The sequence below is a fragment of the Camelus dromedarius genome, chromosome 10, assembly GCF_036321535.1.
Source record: "Camelus dromedarius isolate mCamDro1 chromosome 10, mCamDro1.pat, whole genome shotgun sequence".
NCBI classification, from domain to species: domain Eukaryota; kingdom Metazoa; phylum Chordata; class Mammalia; order Artiodactyla; family Camelidae; genus Camelus; species Camelus dromedarius.
In genome coordinates this window covers 62,780,539-62,803,663 of record NC_087445.1, presented here as the reverse complement: position 1 = coordinate 62,803,663, position 23,125 = coordinate 62,780,539, and the positions used below count along the sequence as shown (strand labels likewise).

At 46.4% G+C, this 23,125-nt stretch overlaps 1 protein-coding gene across 7 annotated transcripts in view; it reads left to right on the top strand.

Annotated features, from left to right (window-relative positions):
• Positions 1–23,125, top strand: part of ASTN2 (astrotactin 2) — an 849,846-nt gene that overhangs the window by 730,869 nt on the left and 95,852 nt on the right. For all 7 annotated transcript variants that reach the window (XR_010382793.1, XR_010382792.1, XR_010382791.1 and 4 more), the window contains one exon: positions 18,872–19,013. Coding sequence is in view for 4 of the 7 variants with exons in the window: in XM_064490458.1 (XP_064346528.1) it covers positions 18,872–19,013 (142 nt within the window). In the remaining 3 variants the exon portion in view is untranslated. The remainder of the gene's footprint in view (positions 1–18,871; positions 19,014–23,125) is intronic.

The window sequence follows — 23,125 nt, the reverse complement described above, 5'->3', positions numbered from 1 at the left end:
TCCTGTTTACAATCACAATGATCTTTTTCATGGTGCTGTTACAAAGATTAAATGAGATGATGGATGTGGAAGGAATTTATAAAGTCTAAGTGACAACGATGATGATATTGACAATGACAGCAGTTAGGACCTTTTGATCCCACAAACATGTTAGCTTTGTGGTGGGGATGAAGACAAGCATCTTTCTGTGTTACCGCTCAGTCACCGCACCTGTGCCATAGGCTCTCTGAATCTGAAGCAACAGGCCTTGGAGCATTGGATCTCAACCCTTATTTCCACATGACACACATGAAGAGTGTAGTCAAATAAGTGTGAGGGACATTATTATAAAACGGTCTAAATCAAATCAGTTGTTCTCAAAGTGGGGTTCTTATCAGCAACAACAGCAGTATCTGGGAACTTGTTAGAAATTTAAGTGCTCAATCCCCACCTCAGATTTACTGAATTAATAACTCTGGGGGTGAAGACCAGCATCCTGTGTTTTAACAAAACTTCCTACCAGGTCATTCTGATGCACGGTAAGGTTTGAGGACTGCTGGTCTAGATTATCTAAAAAGCCAATCATTCTTAAATCTGATATCATTGTTTGTGACTAATAGCATCTGACTACCTGACTCAGGTAGCTCACAACATTGGAAAACATTTTATTCAAGAATTACATAATTTCAAATATCTTCCAAAATACAGTCTCCTAGACTGCTACAAAAGGAAGAAAGTTCAATAAGAAATTTAAATTATGCAGTATATTTCACCAGAATATACGTACAGAATGCCAAGCAATTAATATTTAGCCCTGGAATGTGTACCATGTCTTTTGTTTTTCCTTGTTAAAAACTCAGTCCAGCACTTTGTATTGGCTGTGTACAACAGGCAGAGTTGAGTGTTCATAGCAATTTGACCTTAGCTGCCTCGATTTACAGCTGCGGTAGTTTGTCCTCAGGGGTGTCAAGTTTGAAGTCTGTAGCAAACAGGTCTGGGTCAGAGAACCGCACTGGGTTGCAAGGCAGGCTGCGCCTAAGAGCCACCAGGAGGAGTCAGGTGCCCTTTGGCTGCAAGTAACAGTAGCTTTGACTCAGATTGGTTTAAACAAGGGAATGCATCATCTCATGTTACCAGAAGTCCAGAGGTGGGGTGGATCCAAATGTGGTCTATAATGCCCTTGTTTCTGCCCTGAAGTGTGCGCTGGCTCCTCTCCAAGCTGGTGGCAGGATGGCCACCTGGTGCTGTTCACAAGATGATCACACAGCTTCGAAGCATTCTATTCAGATGTGTTCAAAAGAGGAAATGGACTTTCTCCCTGCGTTTCTATCCTGAAAAAAGATCTTTCCCAGGAGCCCCCCAGCACACTTTCCCTCCACCTGGCTCCCGTGCCCAACACTAGAGCAACCATTGCCAAACAACACGTGGCTTGTGATGTAGGTTTTGCTGCTTTCCGGTGTGGGGGTGGGGGGTTAACACTAATCAAAATGAGCATGCTGTCACCAGAAGAAGGGGGAGGTCACGGCTTACATTGATATCCAAATGAGAACTGTTTGAACATTCAGCTCACCAGGGGATTTGTTTAAAAATTCAGAGGTGGAGCAGAGGTGTGGGATGGAAAATACGCAGCAGACAGACGCTGAGGCCCACGCTCTCATTGCCACTTGGAAAACTGCACCTGCGGGGTCTTCTCAACTCCGTCTTTCTCAGGTCTTTCAAATGAAGTTTTCCTTGTCCCAGAACCCTGCCTTATTTTCTCCCCAGTGCTTCCTTCTGTAGAAGCACCCCTTCTTCGCTCTCTAATCATCACCTATCTCGTGGGGGGATGCCGAGGAAAGATCACTTGACGGGAAGTTAGCGGAGCTGGGTCCAGGTCCTAGATCCTTCCCAACAGTCCCTCATCCCGTACTTAACGCTGTGGCACATCAGCTCCCTTTTCTGATCCTCCGCTTTCTTCATCTACAAAGTGAAAGTGAGATCATCTGCTCAGAAGTGTTGCTCTGAGGATCAAAAGAAAGAAAGAAAAGGAAAGTGCCCTGTAAACTGTAAAGTGCTCCGCACTTGGGCACGGGTGTCTGTGATGCCTTCGCGGAGGAGGGCGTCCCAGTGTGGATCTTTAGCATGCGTGAGTGCTTGTGCACACCCCGCCCCCGCCACTTCACAGTCCTGTTGACAGGACATGCTGAAAGGCAACTGAAGTTCTGGAAGAGTGAGTGGAGCTTAGTGAAGCTCCCGCAGATGGAGCCGGGTGAGACGATGAAGGTGACGCCCATGTCGGTACCGCCACCTCGTAGCCAGTGTCTAGCGCCTGCCTCACTGAGCTCACCTGACTGTGCTTTCATCCTGCTGTGTGACCTCAGGCATGTCACTTTCCTTCCTGTGCCTACTGGGAAAAAAGGTTCACTTTGGTGGTCCCTAAGGGACCAGGCTCTGACCCTGTCAATAACAATACCCCAACTCTGCGTTTGAAGGGGACACGTTACTCAGAGCCTGGGTAGCCCTTGGTTTTGACCCCAGCATGAGCTGTTCACCATCTGTATGAGTTGACCTTGCACCTCCATTTCTTCAATTGAAAAATAAGCATAAGGATGCTGACCTCATGTTTCTGTGAGGATTAAAGCGATCATGTGTGTCGGGACCCAAGCACAGGGCCCACCCGATAGCATGGGCATGTGATAGGTGACGTGTTTTTCTTGATGCTGCCTCCCCTAAACCAGTCCCCAGAGTTCCTCGAGGCCCGAGAATTATTTTTATAGACAAGAGAACGGACATCCAGAGAGGGCAAGGTAAGTCACAAAGGAAGTCAAAGCCCAGCCCACGTCCACGCCTTCCTCTCCAGAGAACTGAGGAGTCAGTGAGTCCCTCCTGCCCCTGCAAGGCTTGGCCATCCCCAGGAGGCAAGTGGAAACCTCCGGGGGATGAAGTAAGTCACTGCCTCTTTATAGAGCGGAAACTGCTCTGAAGGGCACCGGGACTCCTCCCACCTGGCTCTCTGGAGCCTTGGAGAGGGCTCCAGCAACCCCTTCCTGCCCCCTTCCCGCACTTTCCCATCGTGATACCAGTCCCTTCCTCCTCCTGGCTGCTGATGGCTGGTCTGGAACACGGATGCTCTGCTTCCTGCTCCCAGCCGTGGACCCGTGCTCTGGTTTGTCTGCAGGGATGGCCCTGGCAAGGCCCGTGTCTGGGTGGGGAACACATGAGGCAATCACCCCTCACACCTCCCTCTCTGGGGGCGTCACCTAGGCAACAGAATCCCAAGAATCACCACTCCCCAGTGTGTTCTTGGAGGTGAAGGGCGCCGGTAATGGGAATTACAACTTGGAGGGACAGAAAGGTCTTTGGATTTGAGTCTGACCGCTCAGCTTGCCAGCCTCTCCTCTGTCATTTACCAGCTGAAGGCCTTTGGAGGAGTTTCTTCACATCCCCAGGCCTCAGTTTATTAATGTATAAAATGGGCACCAGAATGTCAGCCTGGCTAGCCTCTTGGTGGAACTCTTGAGGAGCTATGAGTTCAGTCATTCCGTACGTACTTGTTGAGCACCTACTGTGTACCCCAGTTACTACTGAGGATACAGCACTGAACAAGAGCAACAAAAATACCTCCCTGTCATGGAGTGGGGGTGCGGAGATGACGACAAAATAATGGATGTACAATGTAATGCCAAAGACTGTTGTGTGCTTGAAAGGAAAGTAAAGCAGGATATGGGGATGGAGGCTGGGGGGTACCATTTCCGTTAAGGTGATCAGGGAGTCGCTCTCTGGTGACATGACTTCAGGGTCGCGGAAGTGGAGTTAGCCAGGGGAGAGCAGAAGGGGCTTGAGCTGCAGTAGTGAGGCCCTGGATCACTTGGGTCACAGGCCATGGTAAGGAGCCGATGGACACTGTAAAGTTCTAGCCCAGTGTGAGTGCCCCAGGCCAAGAGCCACTTCTCCTTGTCTTGGAAACATATTTTATGCATCAAGGGCAAGCACTGGGCCAGACACTTTACATCACATTAATTCCTTAAAACATTCCATCAAAGTGGGAGTACTTATTCCTATTTACACAAGAGGATGCAGAAGGCAGGAAGCCCAGTTCTGTTGGTGTCCTGTTACGGCAGACTCCTAGCTTTGATTTTGTTTTGCTTTGCCTGTCCTTCCTTCCTTCCTTCCTCCCTTCCTTCCTTTTCGTATCCATTTGCATTCATTGGTGAGGGGGAGGCGGAAATGAGGAGGCAAGCTAGGTACCAGGGAAAGGCTGAGTTGGAGCCCCTGTAATGTCCCCAGAGCAGAGACTGTGAATATATCCTCCAGATGGTTCCATTCATCAACAGCCTCAATGTGATTAAAGGATGAATAGACTGTGGGACACAGGAAAACACACAGAATGAGAAGCCAGAGAGCTGCTTTCATTCTTGGCTGCTGCTTGATGAGATGTAACTTGAGGCAAATCCCTTCCCTTTGCTGGATATTGATGCCCTGTACACAAGTGAGGACTGGCGTAGTAGGATGGCCAGGAGTGACTGAGTGTGGAAAACATTTCAGTTATCTTCAGAGGATGTGACATGTGACAATATCTCTACCTCTACCTCTGTCCTTTCGTTATAAAACTCAAATCTCAGCCATGCAATTTGCTGCATGACCTTGGGCAAGTCACTGCACCTCTGTGAGCCTTGACATCGACATCTAAATGTGGAATATAGCTCTTGTTCCTGTGAAGCTGAAATGCAATAAAGTACATGACATACTAGGCATATCACCCAAAAGATTGTGAATGGTCAAATTATTATTAATATTAGTTGAGAAGACAAGGCAGAAATACAAGCTGTAGTTAGATGTACAGTCTATTCTCAAGGGTTACTGCAAGCATCGGACATGATTAAGTGTTTAATAAAAACACTACTCATTATTATTCTCCTGCTAAGCTTTAAGTGAAATGAGTTGTCTTCTTGGACCCCAGCAATTCAGGTTGGCCCCTCTCTCATCTGCCCTTCCCAGCCGTCTCTCCTGCCCTCCTCTCTGCCTTGACTTTGGCCAGGCTCACTTCTAGGAACACCACATACAGTCGGACAGGTTTTGCAATGCAGAATGCTACCACATGTAAAAGCTCGCCATTCCAACTGTAGACATCGCAAACATGTAGTAATCATTGATCAGGTGTCTTGTTCTAAGAAATCGGAGTGCTAAGGCTATTTTCAGGTACATAGAAAGAAGGTGTCTAAAGGAAGGGATTTTTTTCTAATTTGCACAGAGGTATCATATAGCCTAGCAGTGACTCTCTGAGCATCAGTCCTCCAGCCTGTAAAGTGAAGCCCTGAGCTGGTGATGCCTCAGGCTTCCCTTGCCTTTGGGTCCTTGCATGTCCAGAGTGGGCACCACCTGACCTGTGCTCATGAAGTCAGTCTGCTTGACTGTGGAGAGGGGAAATGTGACGTGGGCTGTGATCCCTTGGAGGACTCGGGTGCCTGGGGACTTTGCCTTCACCACAGGTACCAGTAAACTGGGGGCAATAATCCTACCCTGTCTACCTCCCAGGTTTGTGAGGATCAAATGAGAGGGCTCTGTAAATTCTAAGGAGCTGTATAAATTTAAGGGATTGCTTTTACACACACAGACATTCATATATGTGAGTATTCATGTGTGTGCTTTTTGTGTATATGTAAAAAAATATATGTATTGTATATATGTATATGTGTATATATCCATGCATATATACAAATGTTTTACATATATATGCTATATAAATGCAAATATTATATAGGTATAATATACTTTATATATTATAATATAATATATGTATATACATGGCTATAAACTCACAGAGTTAGGTATGAATTAGACTCTTATAAACCATGTTTACCCATTCAGTGTAACCTAAGGCATGTATTAAACAGTAGGAAAAACTGACCAGCCAAATTTTCCAAGCTTAAAAACCCTTTTATAGCTCTCATTGTGGACTGAAGAGAGAACTTGTTTCCCCTTCTCTATTTAAAGGAAAATTTTAATATAAATGGCAAGGCCAGGGAGTCATTTGAGTAGAGAGTGAGAAAAAAAATCTGTGTGTGGGAGGGGTCGGTGAAGGATTTGGATGAAAATGACTGTCACCCACTCACTCTCCCTCCTTTATCTTCCAGATCACTTCCCCTGGGATAGGTGGGACCGGAGGTCACTACCCTGGTCAGATGCTTAAGGGCGCCTGTTTCTGGTGGAAACCCTTCTGACCTCTGGGCCTCTTCAGAAAGTCACCTCTCCCGGTGGGATTTAAGAGGGACCCCAAGGCCCTCCTCCAGCCAGGCTGTGAGAAAACAGGGCTTTTGATGGTCTTAGTTTTTGGTCCAAAGCTGAAGAGGGAAGGGAGCAGCATCCTCCCTCTGGGCCCAAGGTCTGTCTCCTCTGGGCGCTGGGTAGGGCCATGGAGAATGGGATGAGAAGGAGAGCCAGGGCATCCTCCGTCCCTCATCTTGCAGGGCTGGTCCTCAGCCTCCAGCTCTCTGACTCTCTACAGCTCTCTGCCCCTGCGGGGTTTTTTTTTTTTTTTTTTTTGGTCTTGTCTTGTTCTCTTTTCAGGTAGTTTCTTCCCTCCCTCCCTCCCTCCCTCTCTCCCTTCCTTCTTCCTTTCTTTCCTTCCTCCCTTTCTTTCTTTCTTCCTCCCTTCCATCCTTCCCTCCTTTCTCCCTCCCTCCCTCCCTGTTTCTTTTAATCTTGGTCTCCTTCTGTCTCCATTTCTGTTTTGATCTCTACCTGTATCTGTCTTCCTTCCCCTCTCCCCACCTGTCTCTGACTCTTTCTCCCTTTTACTCTCTCTCTATTCTGTTCTGTCACTGTCAATTTCTACTCCAGCCTCTCTGTTTCTTAGTATTTCCTGGCTGTGGTTCTCTTTCTGACTGTCTGTGTTAGTTCCATCTCTGTCCTTCTCTGTCTCTGTCTGTCTGTCTCTGTGTCTCTGTCTCTCTCATTTGGAAGTCTACCTCTTTCTGCCACCCCCCAGTTCCCACCTCCTTCTCAGTGATTCACCTCAGCCCGGTGGAACGGTGTTGCTTGCACGACCAGAAAACCTGACTCATCTTTGCTGGCCTTCTCTCCACCTTCCTGGAGGCCTGCTGTAGGGCCTGAGCACAGGGATGGGGTGGGGAGAGATGTGTGCGTTTGTGTGTACGTGCGTGTGCAAGTGTGGTGGGGAAGTGGGTTGGGTAATGGAATGGACTCAGGATCTCATTCTATCCTCCCTGGTGCCTTGATGGGGTCCCCAGAGGCTACCTTCAGAGGGTCCTGGTCAGATTGGGCTTGAAGCTTAGATTTCCCCCCAAGGGGAAAGAAGAAAGACAAAACAGGCTCCCTTATCTATTGAAGATATTCCAGCTATCTGCTAACCCCAGGCTTTGAGGCTTATATTTAGAAAAGGGGGGAAGCTTTGGGCATTCAGCAGTTTTTAACCTCTGGGTGGACAGTTTATGCAGTTCTGATCTGGAAGGAGCAGGAAGTGCTAAATTCACAGGGGTAATTCACTCTCCTTGGATTGTTAAATTTCTCCTCTCTACTTACCCTATATGAAATGTTTTGTTAATTGGCATTTTTCGTAACAGTACCAGCCACAATAAAGCTGCCATTTGTTGAATGTTTACCATGTGTGAGGCACTGTGCTAACTACTTAAATTAATTCTTACTATGATTCCATTGATTCCCTTAATATCAGCATTTTCACATCAATTTTACAGGTGAAGAAAAATGAGGCTTAGAGAGATTAAGTGACTTGCTTGGAAGAGTCATTTAGCCAAGTCAGGTTTTAAAACCAGGACTGAGTACGATACTGCCTTTTCTGCTACTTTTCCCTCCCCACAGGGGATCTGGTACTGGTGTCTTAGTAAATATAATTGTCTAAGTCAGTAGTGTGTGGAGGGCACAGTAAGGGTTAGTGCCTCGTTACTCACTACAGGGGTGCCTGTAAAGCTATATTGTTCATGATTGGGCTCACAGTCTGGATGAGAAGACAAGAGCACAGGGTAATGCACCAGTCAAGAGTCAGGAAATGTGCGATCCAGCCCCAATACGCTTTCCCAAGCTTCAATTTCCCCTTCTGTAGAATGGGACTTTTCACTTCCATCTTGTCTTGCCCACCTTATTTGTAAAGCATTTGTAAAGTTTAAATATGATGAGGAGGTAGGGAGGCATGCAATGCAAACTGTAAAGGGCTTTACAAAAGGAGAGGGCTGTAGGAAGAGAAAGGCATTTCTCATTGTAGAGACAAGAGTCAAAGGGTTCATGGGCAGCCAGTTCATGCTGAGGCGATGCAGCAGACGGCTTGGCTGCGCAGAAATGCCAGAGGTGGGCAGAGATCAGGAAGCAGTAATATTAATGAAGGAAATTTCCTGAGTTGTGGGGGGCGTCTGACAACTAGACAGAGCTCAGGGAACTGGGACTGAGGAAGCAGAGTAATAGGTGTGAACAGAGGAAAATAAAGAGGGGTCGCAACACTGGGGTTACCTGGATCAGGGAAAAGATGGGGGAGCACCTGACACACTCTCCTTCCATCCTGGCCATTTGCAGTGGCAGAGACGGGTAACTGATTTGTAGAGAGTCTCACAGGGAGGCAGGGGTGCAGCTCATGTCCTCTGACTCCTGATTCATTGCTTTTTCATGCAAGATCTGCTGGCCTCCTGGGATTGCTCTTTCTGACACAATTCAAAGGTTGCTGCACAAGGAACCCTAGCCCACCGCTCCCCTCGTGGGCCAGCTGGAAAGGAAGTCTTGCTCATTCACTGACTTGCTTGTTCTGCACACCCATCGCAGGGCGCAGATGGTGAGTAAGGCAGGCCAGGTCCCTTCCCATAGGTCCTCCCAGTCACTGAGGAGGGAGACACTGAGCAGATGATCACAGAACAGTGGGTTAAGGACCATGATGGGAACTCAGAGGAGGACCTGACTCTTGCTGCATGGAGGGGCGACCAAGAAAAGTTTTTGGAAAGATACTAGATATGAGCGGAAACTTAAGTTGTCCCAAGATGTTTACAAAGCCTTGACTGAGTCATTAGTTGCTTACCTCTGCAGCCTCACCCCTCCCTGATCCAGTCAGTGGCTCTTTGGTGAATGGCTACCGTGTCCTTCACTCTGCTAGTCACTGGGGAGACCACAAACAAGACAGAACAAGATGGGCAAGGCTGCTGAACTCACGGAGCTAACATTTTAGGAATCAAGTGAAAATAACGAAGTGAATGAACAACTGTAGTAACCACGGGTCGTCACTAGTGCTCAGAGGAGAATCAAATGTCCTGTGATGAACAGTAATTGAGCTAGGTGGAATGTGTCTGCTTTAGGGAGCGTGGTGCGGGGCAGGTGGCGGTGGGGGGTGGTTCTGAGGAGGTGAGACTTCAGCCAGAATGAAGGAAGAGAAGCCAGTTCAGAGCTGGGAAGAGTCCAGAGGCTCTGATCTCAGGAAGCTAGCCCTAGATTTCCCTGCATTATAGCATCTTCATACCCCCAGCACCTTTCTCCTTTCCTGTGACACAGGACTTTCTTTGTGTCACCGACAGGTATGTTCCCAAGTCCATAAAGGTCCTTCATCATCACACTTTGTGCCCTGGGGTGTCTCTGGGGCTGAACACCAACAGTTATTCCTCTGTGCCTCCCAGAGGATGGCCTCTGCTCCCTCCTTCTAGCTCCGGAATCCCCTACCTGATATTTTTACCATCTTAAGTGACACTCTGTGGCTGTCCCCTAACAGCAGTCTTTGACATGTGCATCACACTTCGCAGATTAGGAAGCACTTTCTTGATTTTTATGGACTTAATTTAATATTCACTCCTCATGAGCCCCTTGCAGCGTGGATATGGAAGTCCTCCCTTTAGAGACGAGGAGACTGAGGGCCCCAGAGACACAATTAGGAGGTGCGTGTTGTGGTGGAAAAACCACAGGCCCTGGAACTGGTTCAGCCCAGGTTCGAGTCCCAGCTTTGCTTTGTAGTAGCTGTGTGGTTGGGCAGCACGCCCCAACTCTCTGAGCCTTCTCTTCTCTCCCTGAAAAAATGTGAATAACAACCCCAGCTCTGCCAGATTATATGCTGTTTCATCACATCTGTGGTCCGAGGGGCTGTCAGGGCCCCCCGTCAGCACACAAGGTTTCTGCCTCTTTGCACAGAGAGGGAGATGCTGAATGGAGAGTCAGGCCCAGAGAAAGCTGGGAGTGTTCGGGGAACCGAGAATCTGATGAGAAGCACATTTTGCACAGTAGGTTCTTTCCAATTCACCACAGTGGAAGGTTTAAGAACGCGATTTGAAAAAGGAAAGAAAGACATCCCTCCATGGATGAGTGCTGTGACGGCTGTAAACACCCACTGTGGTCCCCAGAGAGTGATGGTGAGGGCGGTGGGGGTTGGCTCTCCTTCCACCCTCTCCTCCTCCGCAGACCGGTCCCCAGATCGGCCTCGCACGCATGTTAGCAATACCCACTCCAGCCAAATGTGTTAGCATCATTTGTCCTGAGATGGTGGGGATGACGAGGGCTTTTATGGCCCTAAGTAATCCAGCTGTAGAAAAGGGCAGACTCGATTAGCCAAGTGCATATTAATGCTGAGGTTAATATTATTACATTCTGTATCAATAGTAAGTTGTAAGACTCTTCCTCGGGTCGCCCATGAAAGCAGCCATTGCAATTGTACTTTGCTAAGCCATGAGCACCGCAGGGAGGGGGCTCAAGACTGTGTCGGTGGTGTGTGGTCCTTCCCCTGGCAGGTGGGGGGGTAACTGTCTGTGGACTGTTTCAACAGTGGACCCCTAGTCAGGAAGGCTTATCAGTTGCTCTTTCTATAAATTCTTCAAAGGCAAGAGATTGGGTCTTTGTAGCAGCCACCTGGCCCGTGGGCATCTCGGCTGCAGCTGTGGTGCGCACCCAGGCCGCCCTTGTGCTGCCAGTGACCTCAAATGCACACTTCCGCTCTGTCTCGTGGCCTTGTACAAGACCGAGGGCGCTCCCTCCGCCTGTAAGCATGCCGCACTAGAAGAAGTGAGGGAAGTTCACTTTCCCCGGAGGCTCTCGACAGATGCCCATCAGGAGTCGGGGGATAGGTGCTCCAGCTCAGCCAGACAATTCTGGGAGATGCCCTGCTCACTCCTCAGAAGGTCACTCACAGCAGCAAACTTAACGATGCACCTCTATGTTGATGTGACTTTTCCTCTTCTCTGTCTCATTCTTCCCTTCTCCTTTGTCTCATTCTTCCCTTCTCCTTCATGCCCACTGCTTGGAATCACCTCCCAAATGAACCATCTGCACCCAAACCCTTCTCTTAGACTCTGCTTTCCAGGGAATACAAACTAAGACATTCTTTGTGCTGTGTTCCCAGCATCGGCTTGGTATACAGTACACAGTAAATACAGTCATTCCCTAGACAAATATTTTGGAGAGCATGCTGTGTATAGGCACCTTGCTAAGTGAATAAAGTCTCTTGGTCATGGGATACAGACAGTACATTGATTCCTCAGTATATGAGAGAGATTAATGTGTTTTATGAATTGAAATAAAGTAGGGATAGGGGATAGAGAATGATTAGATTAGACTGAGTAGCTGGAGAAGGCCTTCCTGAGACAGTGACATTTAAGCAGTGATCTGGGTAAGGATATGAGGAAGAACTCTGCAGGCATGGAGACCACAGGTGCAAAGGCCCTGTGGTAGGAGCATGCTTGTTGTGTTAGAGGAGGAGGAAGAATGCCAGCATGACTAGAGTGAGTGAATGAGGAAGGGAACACAGGCAGTGAGGTCAGAAGACAAGGCTAGAGGAAGCAGGACATTGGAAATACTGTGATTTATTGCATAATAGAATCTTTGTATCCTTTGCCTACGCAGTGTTTCACGATGGGAAAGGCTCAGAGGTTTTGGAGTCTGACAGCTCAGGATTTAAAGTCCAGCCTTGTTATATTTAGATGGAGTGTGACCTTGGGCAACTTGCTGAAGACCTGTGGATACTTTTTATTTTTCATTTATAAAATGACAATCATAAAATCAACCTCACAGGATCTGTACCTGGTAGGACTTCTGGTTGCAAGTAACAGAAAACAAATGGAAACTAGCCCTGACAGAAAAGGGAAAATACTGAGTCATGTATTTGAAATATCCAAGGCTATATCTGGCTTCAGACACAGCTGATCCAAGGCTTCAGATGATGTCATCGGTACTTCGTCTCTGTCCCAGGAGTGAGTCTGGCTCATCAGGCCTGGGTCACTTCTTCATCTGTCATTGGTCTCTAACATGGACCTTCACGCCATCATCACATACGCATCTCTGGAGGAGGGAGGAAGCCGTGGCTTCCATATGGACTGAAATCATATGGACTGAAATTGGGGTGGAAAACTGGGGTGCTGTTAGTGAAAGGAGACAGGTTTTAGAGCAGGTCAAACCATGTGAGGACTGGTGTGTGGATGAGCCAGAAGTCCCTCAGCACAACACCTGGCACACGGGCTCTCAGTAGATACTTGCTACACTTTGTCACCTTTTTTGGCAATCCGTTCTCTCCTGTGCCACAGGAGCCCTGTGTACTCCTGAAAGAGATCATGCAGGAGGCAGCCTGGTTCCCCCAAAAGAAGGTTCCCATGACAGGTGCTGGGGTTGGGGAGATGAAGGTGGATCCAGGCTTCAATTCTGAAGTTTGATTTCACAGAATTCCACAAATACCTACATGGCCAACCCTGTGCTGGGTACTGGTGACACAGAGGTGACCAAAGTACAACTCCCACTGAAAGCATCTCACAGTAGTGCACAAGGAAAAGCACAGACTTTGGATCACAAATGTCCTGGTTCTCCCTTTTTCTCTACCGTTTAGGAATGGTAGATGGTGGATCTTGTTAGGCAAGGCATCTAACTTTCCTTGACACTGTTCCCTCATTTCTAAAAGCACAATTAACCTAGTTCATTAGGTTGTACTGAATATTAATCAAGACAAGGTTGTTTTGAATGTTTAATCAAGACAATTAAGTAAAAATGTCTAGCACTGTTGACATCATGTAATAAGAGCTAAATGAACATTTTCTTCCGCTCTCTCCTTAACTGCCTCCCTTCCTTCCCTCCTTCCTTTTCTCCTTCCTTTCTTTATTCCTTTTAAAATTAGTTCATTTTACCCCAGAAAAGGGGGAAAGTTCTATGGAATGAGATATTGTATAATGTATCTAAAACCAGTTGAGTTTGATCACTAAAACTTTTGCCATCAGACAAACTGATGAGACATGGTGAGGATGAGGCAGCAGGAGTGAGGGAGCGCTGACACCCGTAAACCATTCACGTAGCAGGTACACTGCATATATTATCTGATTTATTCCTTGCTGATTCTCTCATGATTACCTACTTTCCAGATGAAGAAATTGTCTCTGAGAGATTAATCACCCATCCCTAGATAATACAGTTCATAAGTGGGGGAGCCCAGCTTCAAAACTGGATCTCATCTGCCTCCCAAACCCATTCTCTTGTTCCTGCCCCATACTGCCATGACAGTAAATGTGAGAACCATCACACACTGGTTCTCCTAATTTAAAATAACAGTGTGTTTTGGAAGAAGCAAGCCAACTGCAGCTGAATAGCGTGAGGCCCTCGAAGATGTGTTTTGTCACTGACAAGGTCTCAGAGTCAATGTCTGAATTTGCCCAAGGAAAGAAAAGGTGGGGAAAGGCAGAGCCCAGCTTCTCCCTGGGCACTGCGGCCAAGAGCATCCGTAGGTTAGAGAGAGGCCAGGCCCAGAGTGGCCTCTAAATCCCCTTGGCGTTTCCTGAAAAGAGTGCGGAGTCCTGGGCAGGGACCTTTCTCCCCACCTGGGCTAAATAACTCTCTGCTCCCGCCCCTTCCATTTTGGAATTTCTTTGCTGCTTTTCTCCCAACCTGTTTTCAATTTGCTCTTGTGGCCGGCTTTGACTGTGACCTCAACTCAGTCAGAAGCAGAGAGAGGGAGAGAGAAGGGGGGTGGAGGGAGAAACAGGAGGAGGAGGACTGAGGGAGTGATGAAAGGGGAGGGGGAGAGAGAACTGAGGCAGGGGGTGGGACCTTTAGAACAATCGCTCTGTGCTTTGTTGGGTTGGTTCTGAAGGTTCAGCAGAATTGTGATTGACCTTTTCTGGGGATGGTAATGAGAGCAAGGCTCGCGTCTGAGTGGATAAAGAAATGTGTGGGGGTCTGGCCCAAGCCCACTCGGGTTACAGCCCCAGAAGAGCCATAATGGGGAACAGGCGCATTCCTGTACAGCAACTCCCAACTCCCTATCTGTTTTCAAGGAAAGAAAAACAGAAAAAGAATGTTAGAGTCTTGGACAGGCATGGGCGAGGCGGCGGTAGCAGCCTGGGTCTGGAAGGGCTCAGCCACGCGGCTGTAAGGACATCCTAGGGAGGAGGGGACAGAGGTGCCCTGGGCGGAGTGTCCTAGTGGGAGGCGCACGGTGCGTAGAGGCAGAAGAGCCGGGTTTGGGTTCTGGACCCTGCCTGGGAGTAGCTGCGAAGCCTTGAATGGGGCTGCAGCATTCCTGTATCTCTATATTCCTATCAGGGAATGTGGCAGGGTTTTAGGATTCAAACATTTTAAGCAGTAGAACTTTGAAGCCAGGGTTTTAAAAACAGTTTCTATTCCCAACCTACATAAAACATGGACCATTAGTAACTGAAATAGGTCAAGCTGGAGCTGATCTGGTTGAAGGTTAGTGTGGGTATAGAGAAGACAGGCTTCAGCCGCCACCACGTGTATGTTTCTTCTTACCCCGGAGTTCTAGATATTCACATCCACAAACCGCAGTTAGGATGTATTGCGTCCGTGAAACATATTGAACCCCTCCTCCTGCCTCTCCTGGGCGTTCTGTCTTTCTCGGAGATTCCAATTTTAAGAAGACGGCGGGATGGACCTGTGTGCCTTGTACAGTGCCTGGCACTTAGTAAATGCCTAGTAAATACAGCTCACAGTCATGCTGAATAGAGGTGGTCAGAAACTGAGGAGCCTGGGCTCTGGAGGCTCTTCAGTTCTCAGTGATATTATCTCATACCCTGGCCGATATGAATTATCTCATAAGCTGTAGGTGTCAAGAGATCAAGTTTTGAGACCCAGTTTGGTTCCAGGTCTACCTCCCACTCTGTGTATGGCCATGGATATGCCCCCCCCCTTTTTTTTTTTAAATCTGGGCTTCAGTTTTGTCACCTGGAAAAGGAGCAGGTTGGACAAAAATAATCTCTAAGGGTCCTTATGTCTCTCCTCTGTCGTGATGACAGCAATAATAACAATGAGAGCTGATACATTTTTTGAGCTCTTACTGCATGTCAGATGTGTGAACTGATCTGTAAGCAATACACATGTACTGTATTTGATATGATATTTAGAGCAATACTGTTAGATTAGGTGCCGTTATTATACCCATTTAACATATGATGAAATGGACACAGAGAGTCAAGAAACCTGCCCAGGGAAAGCTGTAAGCGGGAATGTATCAGGAGTTAATCAGAGCCCAGTCTCTTCACCGCTGCGCCATATTGTTCATTCCATGATACCACTGCCAGATGTGGGCTGTGATACATTGTGGAACCGCAGTGCGCGTGTTGAATTGCACTGATTCGCATTTGTGCATAGAGAAGCCCCCAGGCCTTTCTTAGTCCCCCTCCACTAGGTGACGAAGGACAGCGAGGAGTCCTTCACTTGTCTCCTTCTAGGTTCCATTTAAACCTGGACTGGGGATCCAAAACAAGCAGTCTTGCAGTTTACTTTATGGGTCTGTTCTTGTATTTAACAACCCTTCCTGTTGTCAGATTACAAGCTGTAGAAGGTCAGGGACCATTTCTTTTATTGTTTTATTTCCCAAGCCCGTAGAGCTACGAGAGTGGCATGCATTCAATCGCAAATTGAAAAGAATCAAGAAAGCTTGCTTTGTAACACTATCATTTTTTTTAACTTTCTCTAGGAGGCAGCATAGCATAAAAGAAAAGGTATGGCTTTGGAATTAGAAGGGTATGTGTTCAAATCTCAGTTCTGTCTCTTCCTAAACTTGTGAGCTGAACTTCAGCTTTACCACGGAAATACTAACATTTAACTTATTAAGACTGAATGTTGTGAGGATTAAATGGGAAAAATAAAAGTTGGTACTAAAATATCAGTTTCCTATGTCATATTAACCCTTTTCATTTGAAGGTTATTTTATATTTATTTATTTATTTATTTATTTATATATATATATATATATATATATATCTCCATATCCCAAACAGAATTGGACACTAAATAACCCTTATAATGTCCTTGATAAGACTACTTGTATACTCCACATTATCCAGTTTCTTCTCTTGATCTAAAACTGTAAACCTTACAACTGTGTACCGATCTTCCTGACCAGACATTTTTATGGGGCTTTTGTCCATGGTCTAAATTATTCTAAAATGCATGGAAGTATCTGGAGAGCTATGCCCATTTGAAAATGAATGTCAACCACCTTTTGGCTTGAAGACAGTTAGTTAATACAGGCCACAAGCATGCTGAATTCCCTTATGAAGGGCCAGCTCTTTTTATGGCTATCTGGAAACAAATTGAAAGGCAGACAGTCATGGATCCAAGCTCAAAGAAAACAAATGTCAGCAGCCAGACTTGCAATCCTGAAAAAACAAGAGAAACAAAGCCCTTACTCCATCCAGTGAATAATCCCCCTTTCCCCCTTCTGTTTTTCACCCCATACATTGTTCTGCTTTGGTACCTACGGGAAGACATTGTTGGTTTATGATTTTGTTGTGGAAGAAGTTTGACATGAGAAGCCTACGGAAGAAATAGGGGCTGTCAAAATTTGTGATGAAAAAAGGTTTAATTTACCTCTTCATTTTCTAGCAAAATCTCTGGTTCTAGACAGACTTTCTTGCTAGACTCAGTCTTTCTAGACTCCAAACTCATGAAAGAGTCATTGACACCTTGCTGCAGAAAGGAAAACTGAGATTTGAGAAGTTAAGAGACTTGTAATAAATGGTGGAATGTGACTGCAGTCCCAAGTCTGTCTGACGGCAGCAGCTGAACTTGTGTGTCACTGACATTAGGCTGGTTCAGACACTTGCTCTGGCATTTACATGTCAAGTCTGTGAACTGTGTGTTGTCTTTGTGAAAAAGGGAAAACAGAAACACTACTCATCAGATCTGCTATGTGGGACTGTAGGGACAAACACATGATAGAATCCTAGGACTGTCTAGGTAGTTCCAACGGACAAGTGTTACATGAGTCACTTGCCAGTAAAGGATGAAACTTTTCTTTAAAGGACCACATGGAGGTGATCTGTAAAGTCTGTTCATCCAGTTCCCTGTCTTCTCAGACACTAGAACCAACATTAGTATTTTATGGTGGGTCTGTCATATGAGACTGTCCTTAATCCCAAGTAGAGAGAAGGTAGTTGGATGGACATCCTCCTCTTGTTTATTGCTGAGAATCTAAGCAGGGAGAGAGTGTAAGGCCTTTCATCCCAGGCATGAAGGAAAACAAGGAATCAACAGTTGGGAAGCCTCATAGACTTTCATACCATATGGTATAAAATACCTCACATGCCTCCTTTGCTCCTAAATCATCCAGATTTAGAACTGGGAGAGAATTTAGAGCCCGTTTAGTCTGGCTCATTTACTTTATCTATTTTTAAGTAATTTTTATTGATTTTTTTTCTTCCTGCAAAAGCAGTACATGTTCATTGTAGATACTTTTAAAAATAGAGATAAGCAAAAATACGAGAGAAAAAGTACCCATTATCTCATTTTCCAGACAAAGCTACTATTATGCATTTGCTGTATTTCTTCTTTTTCTAAATAGATGTATGTGTAAAATTTCCACCAAAATTAAATTATTCTGTAATAGTGTAACCTGTTTTTGAACTTTCTATGTCATGAATATCCTTTCAAGTAACTTCATATTTTTCCACAATATTATTTTTAATGGCTATAAAATATTCCCTTGCATCATTGAACTATAATTGATATTGCTGCTTCCGTATCATTGAACATTTAGTTGTGTTTACATTCTTGCTAGTTTGAATAGTACTACAGTGTTTATCCTCATAACTTAATCTTTGTGCACATCTGTGTTTTTATTTTGTTATTTATTTATTTGGAAATCATAATAGTGACTCTGGCACCTTCACTTTACAGAAAACTAGAGCAGAGATGGGAATCTCATTGCCCAAAACTATACAGCAAATTCGTAACAAAGCTAAGCCTGGATCCCGAGATTCCAGACGTTCAGTGCCTCCTAGTCTTCCTCTGATCCTGTTAGCCCTATTTCTAGTAAACTTCAGCTGTTTCCTCAAATCCAGTGGCTGGATTCACTTTTAGAAATCATGGAATTGGGGGCACTTGCTCTTCTACTGTCCCTTTTTGTCTCATGACCTTTATCACTCATCAGTCATGGAACTCTCCCCACCCCCTTAGCTGGACTGGTCTCTGCCCATCTCAATACAACACTCCATGAATCCAGGACCAGTGCGTAAGACTGACCGTATGACATAAATCTATTTTACATCCTTAGCCCAACTCCTTCTTTATATAAGGAAGGAAACTGCAATTCCAAGGAGGAAGAGCCTTGCTTTAGGAGTTAAGAGGAAGTTAATGGCGGTGACAAGGCCGGAATTGTGACTCTAGACAGAAAGCACTGTCCCGTTATTGCCTTTTCATGCATTTTTATTACACGATAATTTACCTCATTTGAGCCTTGGAACAGCCTTGTAAAGGTAGGTATTACTATCCCCACTTTACAGTTGAGAAAATTCAGGGATAAATTTAAACGAAGAGTCATCAGGGCTAGACACTGATCTGTGTCATTTGCATATCCTGTGCTCATTCTCCCCATTAATCCTCTTAACTAATGGTATCCAGACATTTGATGGGTTTGGACAACAGCAGGCATGTCTGCTCACCAAGGCCTGAGCTGGGGAGCTCATCTCTCTTTGTCTCCCTCCAGGAGAATTCCTGAGTTTTGCTGATGACTTACTCTCTGGCCTGGGCACATCTTGTGTAGCAGCTGGTCGAAGCCATGGAGAGGTCCCTGAAGTCAGTATCTACTCCGTCATCTTCAAGTGTCTGGAGCCCGACGGTCTCTACAAGTAAGACCTGCTTTGTGTGTGGGGAGCATGAAGCAGACAGGACGGCTTCGATCTGGGAGGCAAGGCAGGCGTCGTCTGTCCAGGCCAACCAGGTGTTTTATAGGCCAGTCTGTTTGTTGTTCACCTTGATATTCTAAGGTTTAGAAGCGTCCGTTGGAGAGTATGACCACAGTGAGTCACAGAATCATACAGGGCTAGTGCTAAAGGGCCCGGGGTGGCCAGTAATTCAAAACCATTCATCCTACTGAGGAAGAATCTGCAACCCAGAGAGGGAAAGTGGCAAGTTAGCAAGGAGGACTAAGATAGGAGTCCCTGCCTGGTGTTCTTTTCTCAATTCCATGCTATCTCTCCTGAGAAATATTAGATTAGCATATCTGAAGTGTGTGTGTGTGTAGTGTGTGTATTGTGTATATATGTATATATAATATATAATTTTTTTTATTAATGGATCCATGCAACCCCTTAGTAATAGTGTCATCATCACTCCTTCAAAGAGTACGCCAGGGTAATTGCATCTACACTTCTGGAGATGCAAAAGGAAGTCGTTCTGAGACTCATCCATTCGTCTCAGAGGGAAAGGGGGCTCCTTTTCCCTTTGTTCCCCAGCACAAAGGGATGCATCTGGATGCAGTCATCGTAAGCTATAATGCAGAGTCCTAGAGACCAGCTCTCTTTATTCTTTAATGATGAAACTGTAGGTTGCCTCCCTTACCTATCTAGAAAGCTGCAGTTGTTGACAAAGTGAGTGTTACTGACCAAGCATTCAACTCATTTATCTTTTTCTTTAATTCACTTCCTCAATGATTCACTCAGTTATCCGTCACTCTGTCCAACCATTAATCTGTATCTCCATCCGTCTGTCCTTCTCTCTTCCCTTTATTCATCCATCCTTCCATTCCTCCATCCCATCTATTCATTCATCCATCTATCTATCCGTCTGTACATTCACTGTTATACACCATCATTCATTCACTTATTTATTCATCAGTTCTTTCATTCATTCACATTTTTATTCACTCATTCATAACTCACTTACTTTTCAGCAAACATTGTCTGAAGAGCTATTCTCTATGAGGCTGGTTGGGGTCTCATTACCCCGGAAAGAGTAAACACTCAGGATCCTTTGGGGTAGAAATAGGGTGAAAAGACAGCATGGGTCCAGACCCCCAAGTTTTAGTTAAGCACAGCTGGGCACCAAGCCCCGCATCTGTGCCATCAGTAGGTGTGATGGAGAGATTAGGGTGACATGGGCATGGAGGACCCATCTCTCAGGAAGGAGGTCTGGCATCACATCTCACTACCACCACTTCTGTCTCCGAGACCTTGCACGTAACGTTCACAGCCTTTCCTCATCCTACGGTTTCAGCATCTTCAGAATGAAGGTGCATTAGATCCACCCCAGCTGGAGAGTTCTGGGAGTGCAGACTTCTGCCATGAATTTTTTTTTCTAACCCTCGTTCTCTGTCTTCTCCTCCTGGGCTCTTGCCCTTCCAACTTTCCTACCTCTCTCACTCCTGTTTTGCCCTGCCATACCTCTCTGCATCTTGTCTGTCTCTCCTTGCCTTGTGTTCCCTTTCTTGTGAGTATTTTCTGTGTAGCTCACTGGCTTTGTCTGCCATTCTTCCAATCATCCCTTCTTTGCCTTTCTGTTACTCTCTTAGTTTCTGTTTCTATATGAGTATCTCAATTTCTCTACCGTATTTCTTGAGTTTTGGTTCCTCGTGCTCGTTTTCTCTCTCTCTCTCTCTCTCTCTCTCTCTCTCTCTCTCTCTCTCTGTCTGTCTCTCTGTCTCTCTGTCTTTCTCTCTCTGAATCTGGTCCCCCTGAATCCCCATTCCCTCTCTCTGCCCCCACCTGGGAAGGCAAGTTGCTTTTGCAGCCCCTCTGTCCATGTGCTTTTACACAGCACCGCAGAGTTGAGATTAATCGGAGGAGTGAAAGTCAAGGCAGATTTTTTTTTTTGTCCTAAGCTCACCCTGGTGTAACAAAACAGAAACATCAGCACTTGGGCCTGTTTAAATTGAATTTCCTTGTTTGTTTCATTTGTCTTACTTTTGAATGAAAACAAAGAGCAGCAGAGGGAGAGGGTCCCCAGAAGATCTGACAGTGTGACCAGCTCCTGTACCTCTGGGCTGTCGGAGACTGAGGGCGACCCTGAGCAAAGAACCCCCCCTCAAGGTGGATGAGTCAGGCCAGGCTGGACATCCGTGGTCCCTGCCCCTTGCCTGGCCAGAGGCCTAGACACCCTTCTTGCTGCCGCTCCCCAGTTTCCTATTACCCGAGGTAATTAGCCTCTGTCTTGTCTTGGCTGCCTTTCCTTTCTCTGATCGTGGATGACTGCCAAAGGGTCCTGAGCAAACACACAGCAGCAGCCAGGCCTCATTCCTAGGGTGGGGGGCTCATTCCCACACATTCAGAGGCTTGCCACAGGCCCGCCCTCACCTCGTTGGCCTCAGCTCTGTGAAGGGAAGGCCAAGGGAGCCTGGGTCCTGCAGCCACGTGCCAACATCCAAGGTGGGACCAGAGGCTCCAGGGGATGCTCCTTATCAAGGGTGGGTGGAGTTGGAGGAGAGGAGTGAAAGGAAAACCACAGCCCTGGAGGAGGGAAGGCGTGGTGCGCGTGGTGGCGAGCCTGAGGTCTGGAGTCAGACAGCAGTTCCCACACTAGCTCCCCGTGAGACCTGGGGCCGGTTCCTCCCCCTCCTCTGACCTTGAAGTTCTTGGCTGTGGGATGGACAGGTTAAACTCGATGACCTCCAAGACTTGCACACTGAGGTAAACATGGAGCCTCCAGTACTTCCGGGATAATAGTCAAGTAGTGGTAGTAAGAGTCCACTGAGTTTTCATTGTGTGTCAGGAACCGTGCTAAGGATGTGACATGTGCTGTCTCGTTTGAGCCTTGCTGTAACCCTACCGATCTGGTGTCGTCATTTTCATATTTCATTTCACAGATGGGAAAACTGGGACTTAAAGGAGTAAGTATTTTGCCCAAAGTCACGTGATAAGAAGAGATAAAGCTGAGATTCATACCCAAGCCGACCCACCTACCCCTCCCCTCTCCCCATATTCTGTCCCTGTCCTTGTCTACCCACACATGTGGAACTGTCAGCAATACCTGGTAAGGATATGAGTGGAAGAGGGCCTTCTGACTGCAAACAAACATTTGCAAGGGGAAGAACACTGGGGACAGGAGGACCCACATCCCTGCTTGCAGATCCCCAGGGAAGGTACTTCACACCTCATCTTCCTCAGCAATTAAGCAGGGCTAATTAATTTTACCCATGGAATGAAGATAATTAATTATACCTCCTCAAGTTGTTGCAAAGATGAAACTGGATAGTATATGAGAAAGTGCTTTGAATTTGTCATAAGATCATGTGAAGATAAAAAGTTACCACGATCACGCTGTCAGAAAGAGCAAAAGGAAGGACAATAGAAGTTTTGAATCCACATGCCCCACACCCCACCACGCATACACATTTTAAGATTAGGCCTTTGATATCAGGCAGAGGTGAGTTTTTAACCTTGGCTTCAACACCTACACTGTGTGGCCTTGAGCAGATTTCTTAACCTCTCTGGGTTTCAGTTCTGTCTTCTGTAAAATGGAATCATAGTAGGGCCTATTTCATAGGATTGTGAGGATTCAGTGAACTGAAACACACCAAGAACACAGGACGGCGTCTGGCTCGTGGTCGGTACTTACTAAGCGGTGGAAGGAGGAGGGATAAGCCCTGCTGCTACACTTTGTGGCTATGTGCTTTACAGAAGCCGTCGCGCCTGGGGTTGCGCTGCTGACCACTAGGTCCAGAGCATTCCAGTGGGAGAGCAAGTTACTCCGTCATCTCTGACACTGACTCCTTTACTCAAACCCCCTGAGGCGCTCTTGCTAGAATGTACTAGAATGTACCTTCCTCAAGGTCTCTGCTTCTACTGTTCTTTCCCTGGGATGGCCTTCTCCTGGCTTTTCCCGTGACTGGCACCTTTTGCTCCTTTAGTTCCATGATTAAATGTCATCTCCTTAGAAGGGCCTTCTTTGACCACATTCTCTACAATAGATCCCACCTGCCGCACACACAGACACACAAAGCCATGGCACATGGTAAAGATGTAGT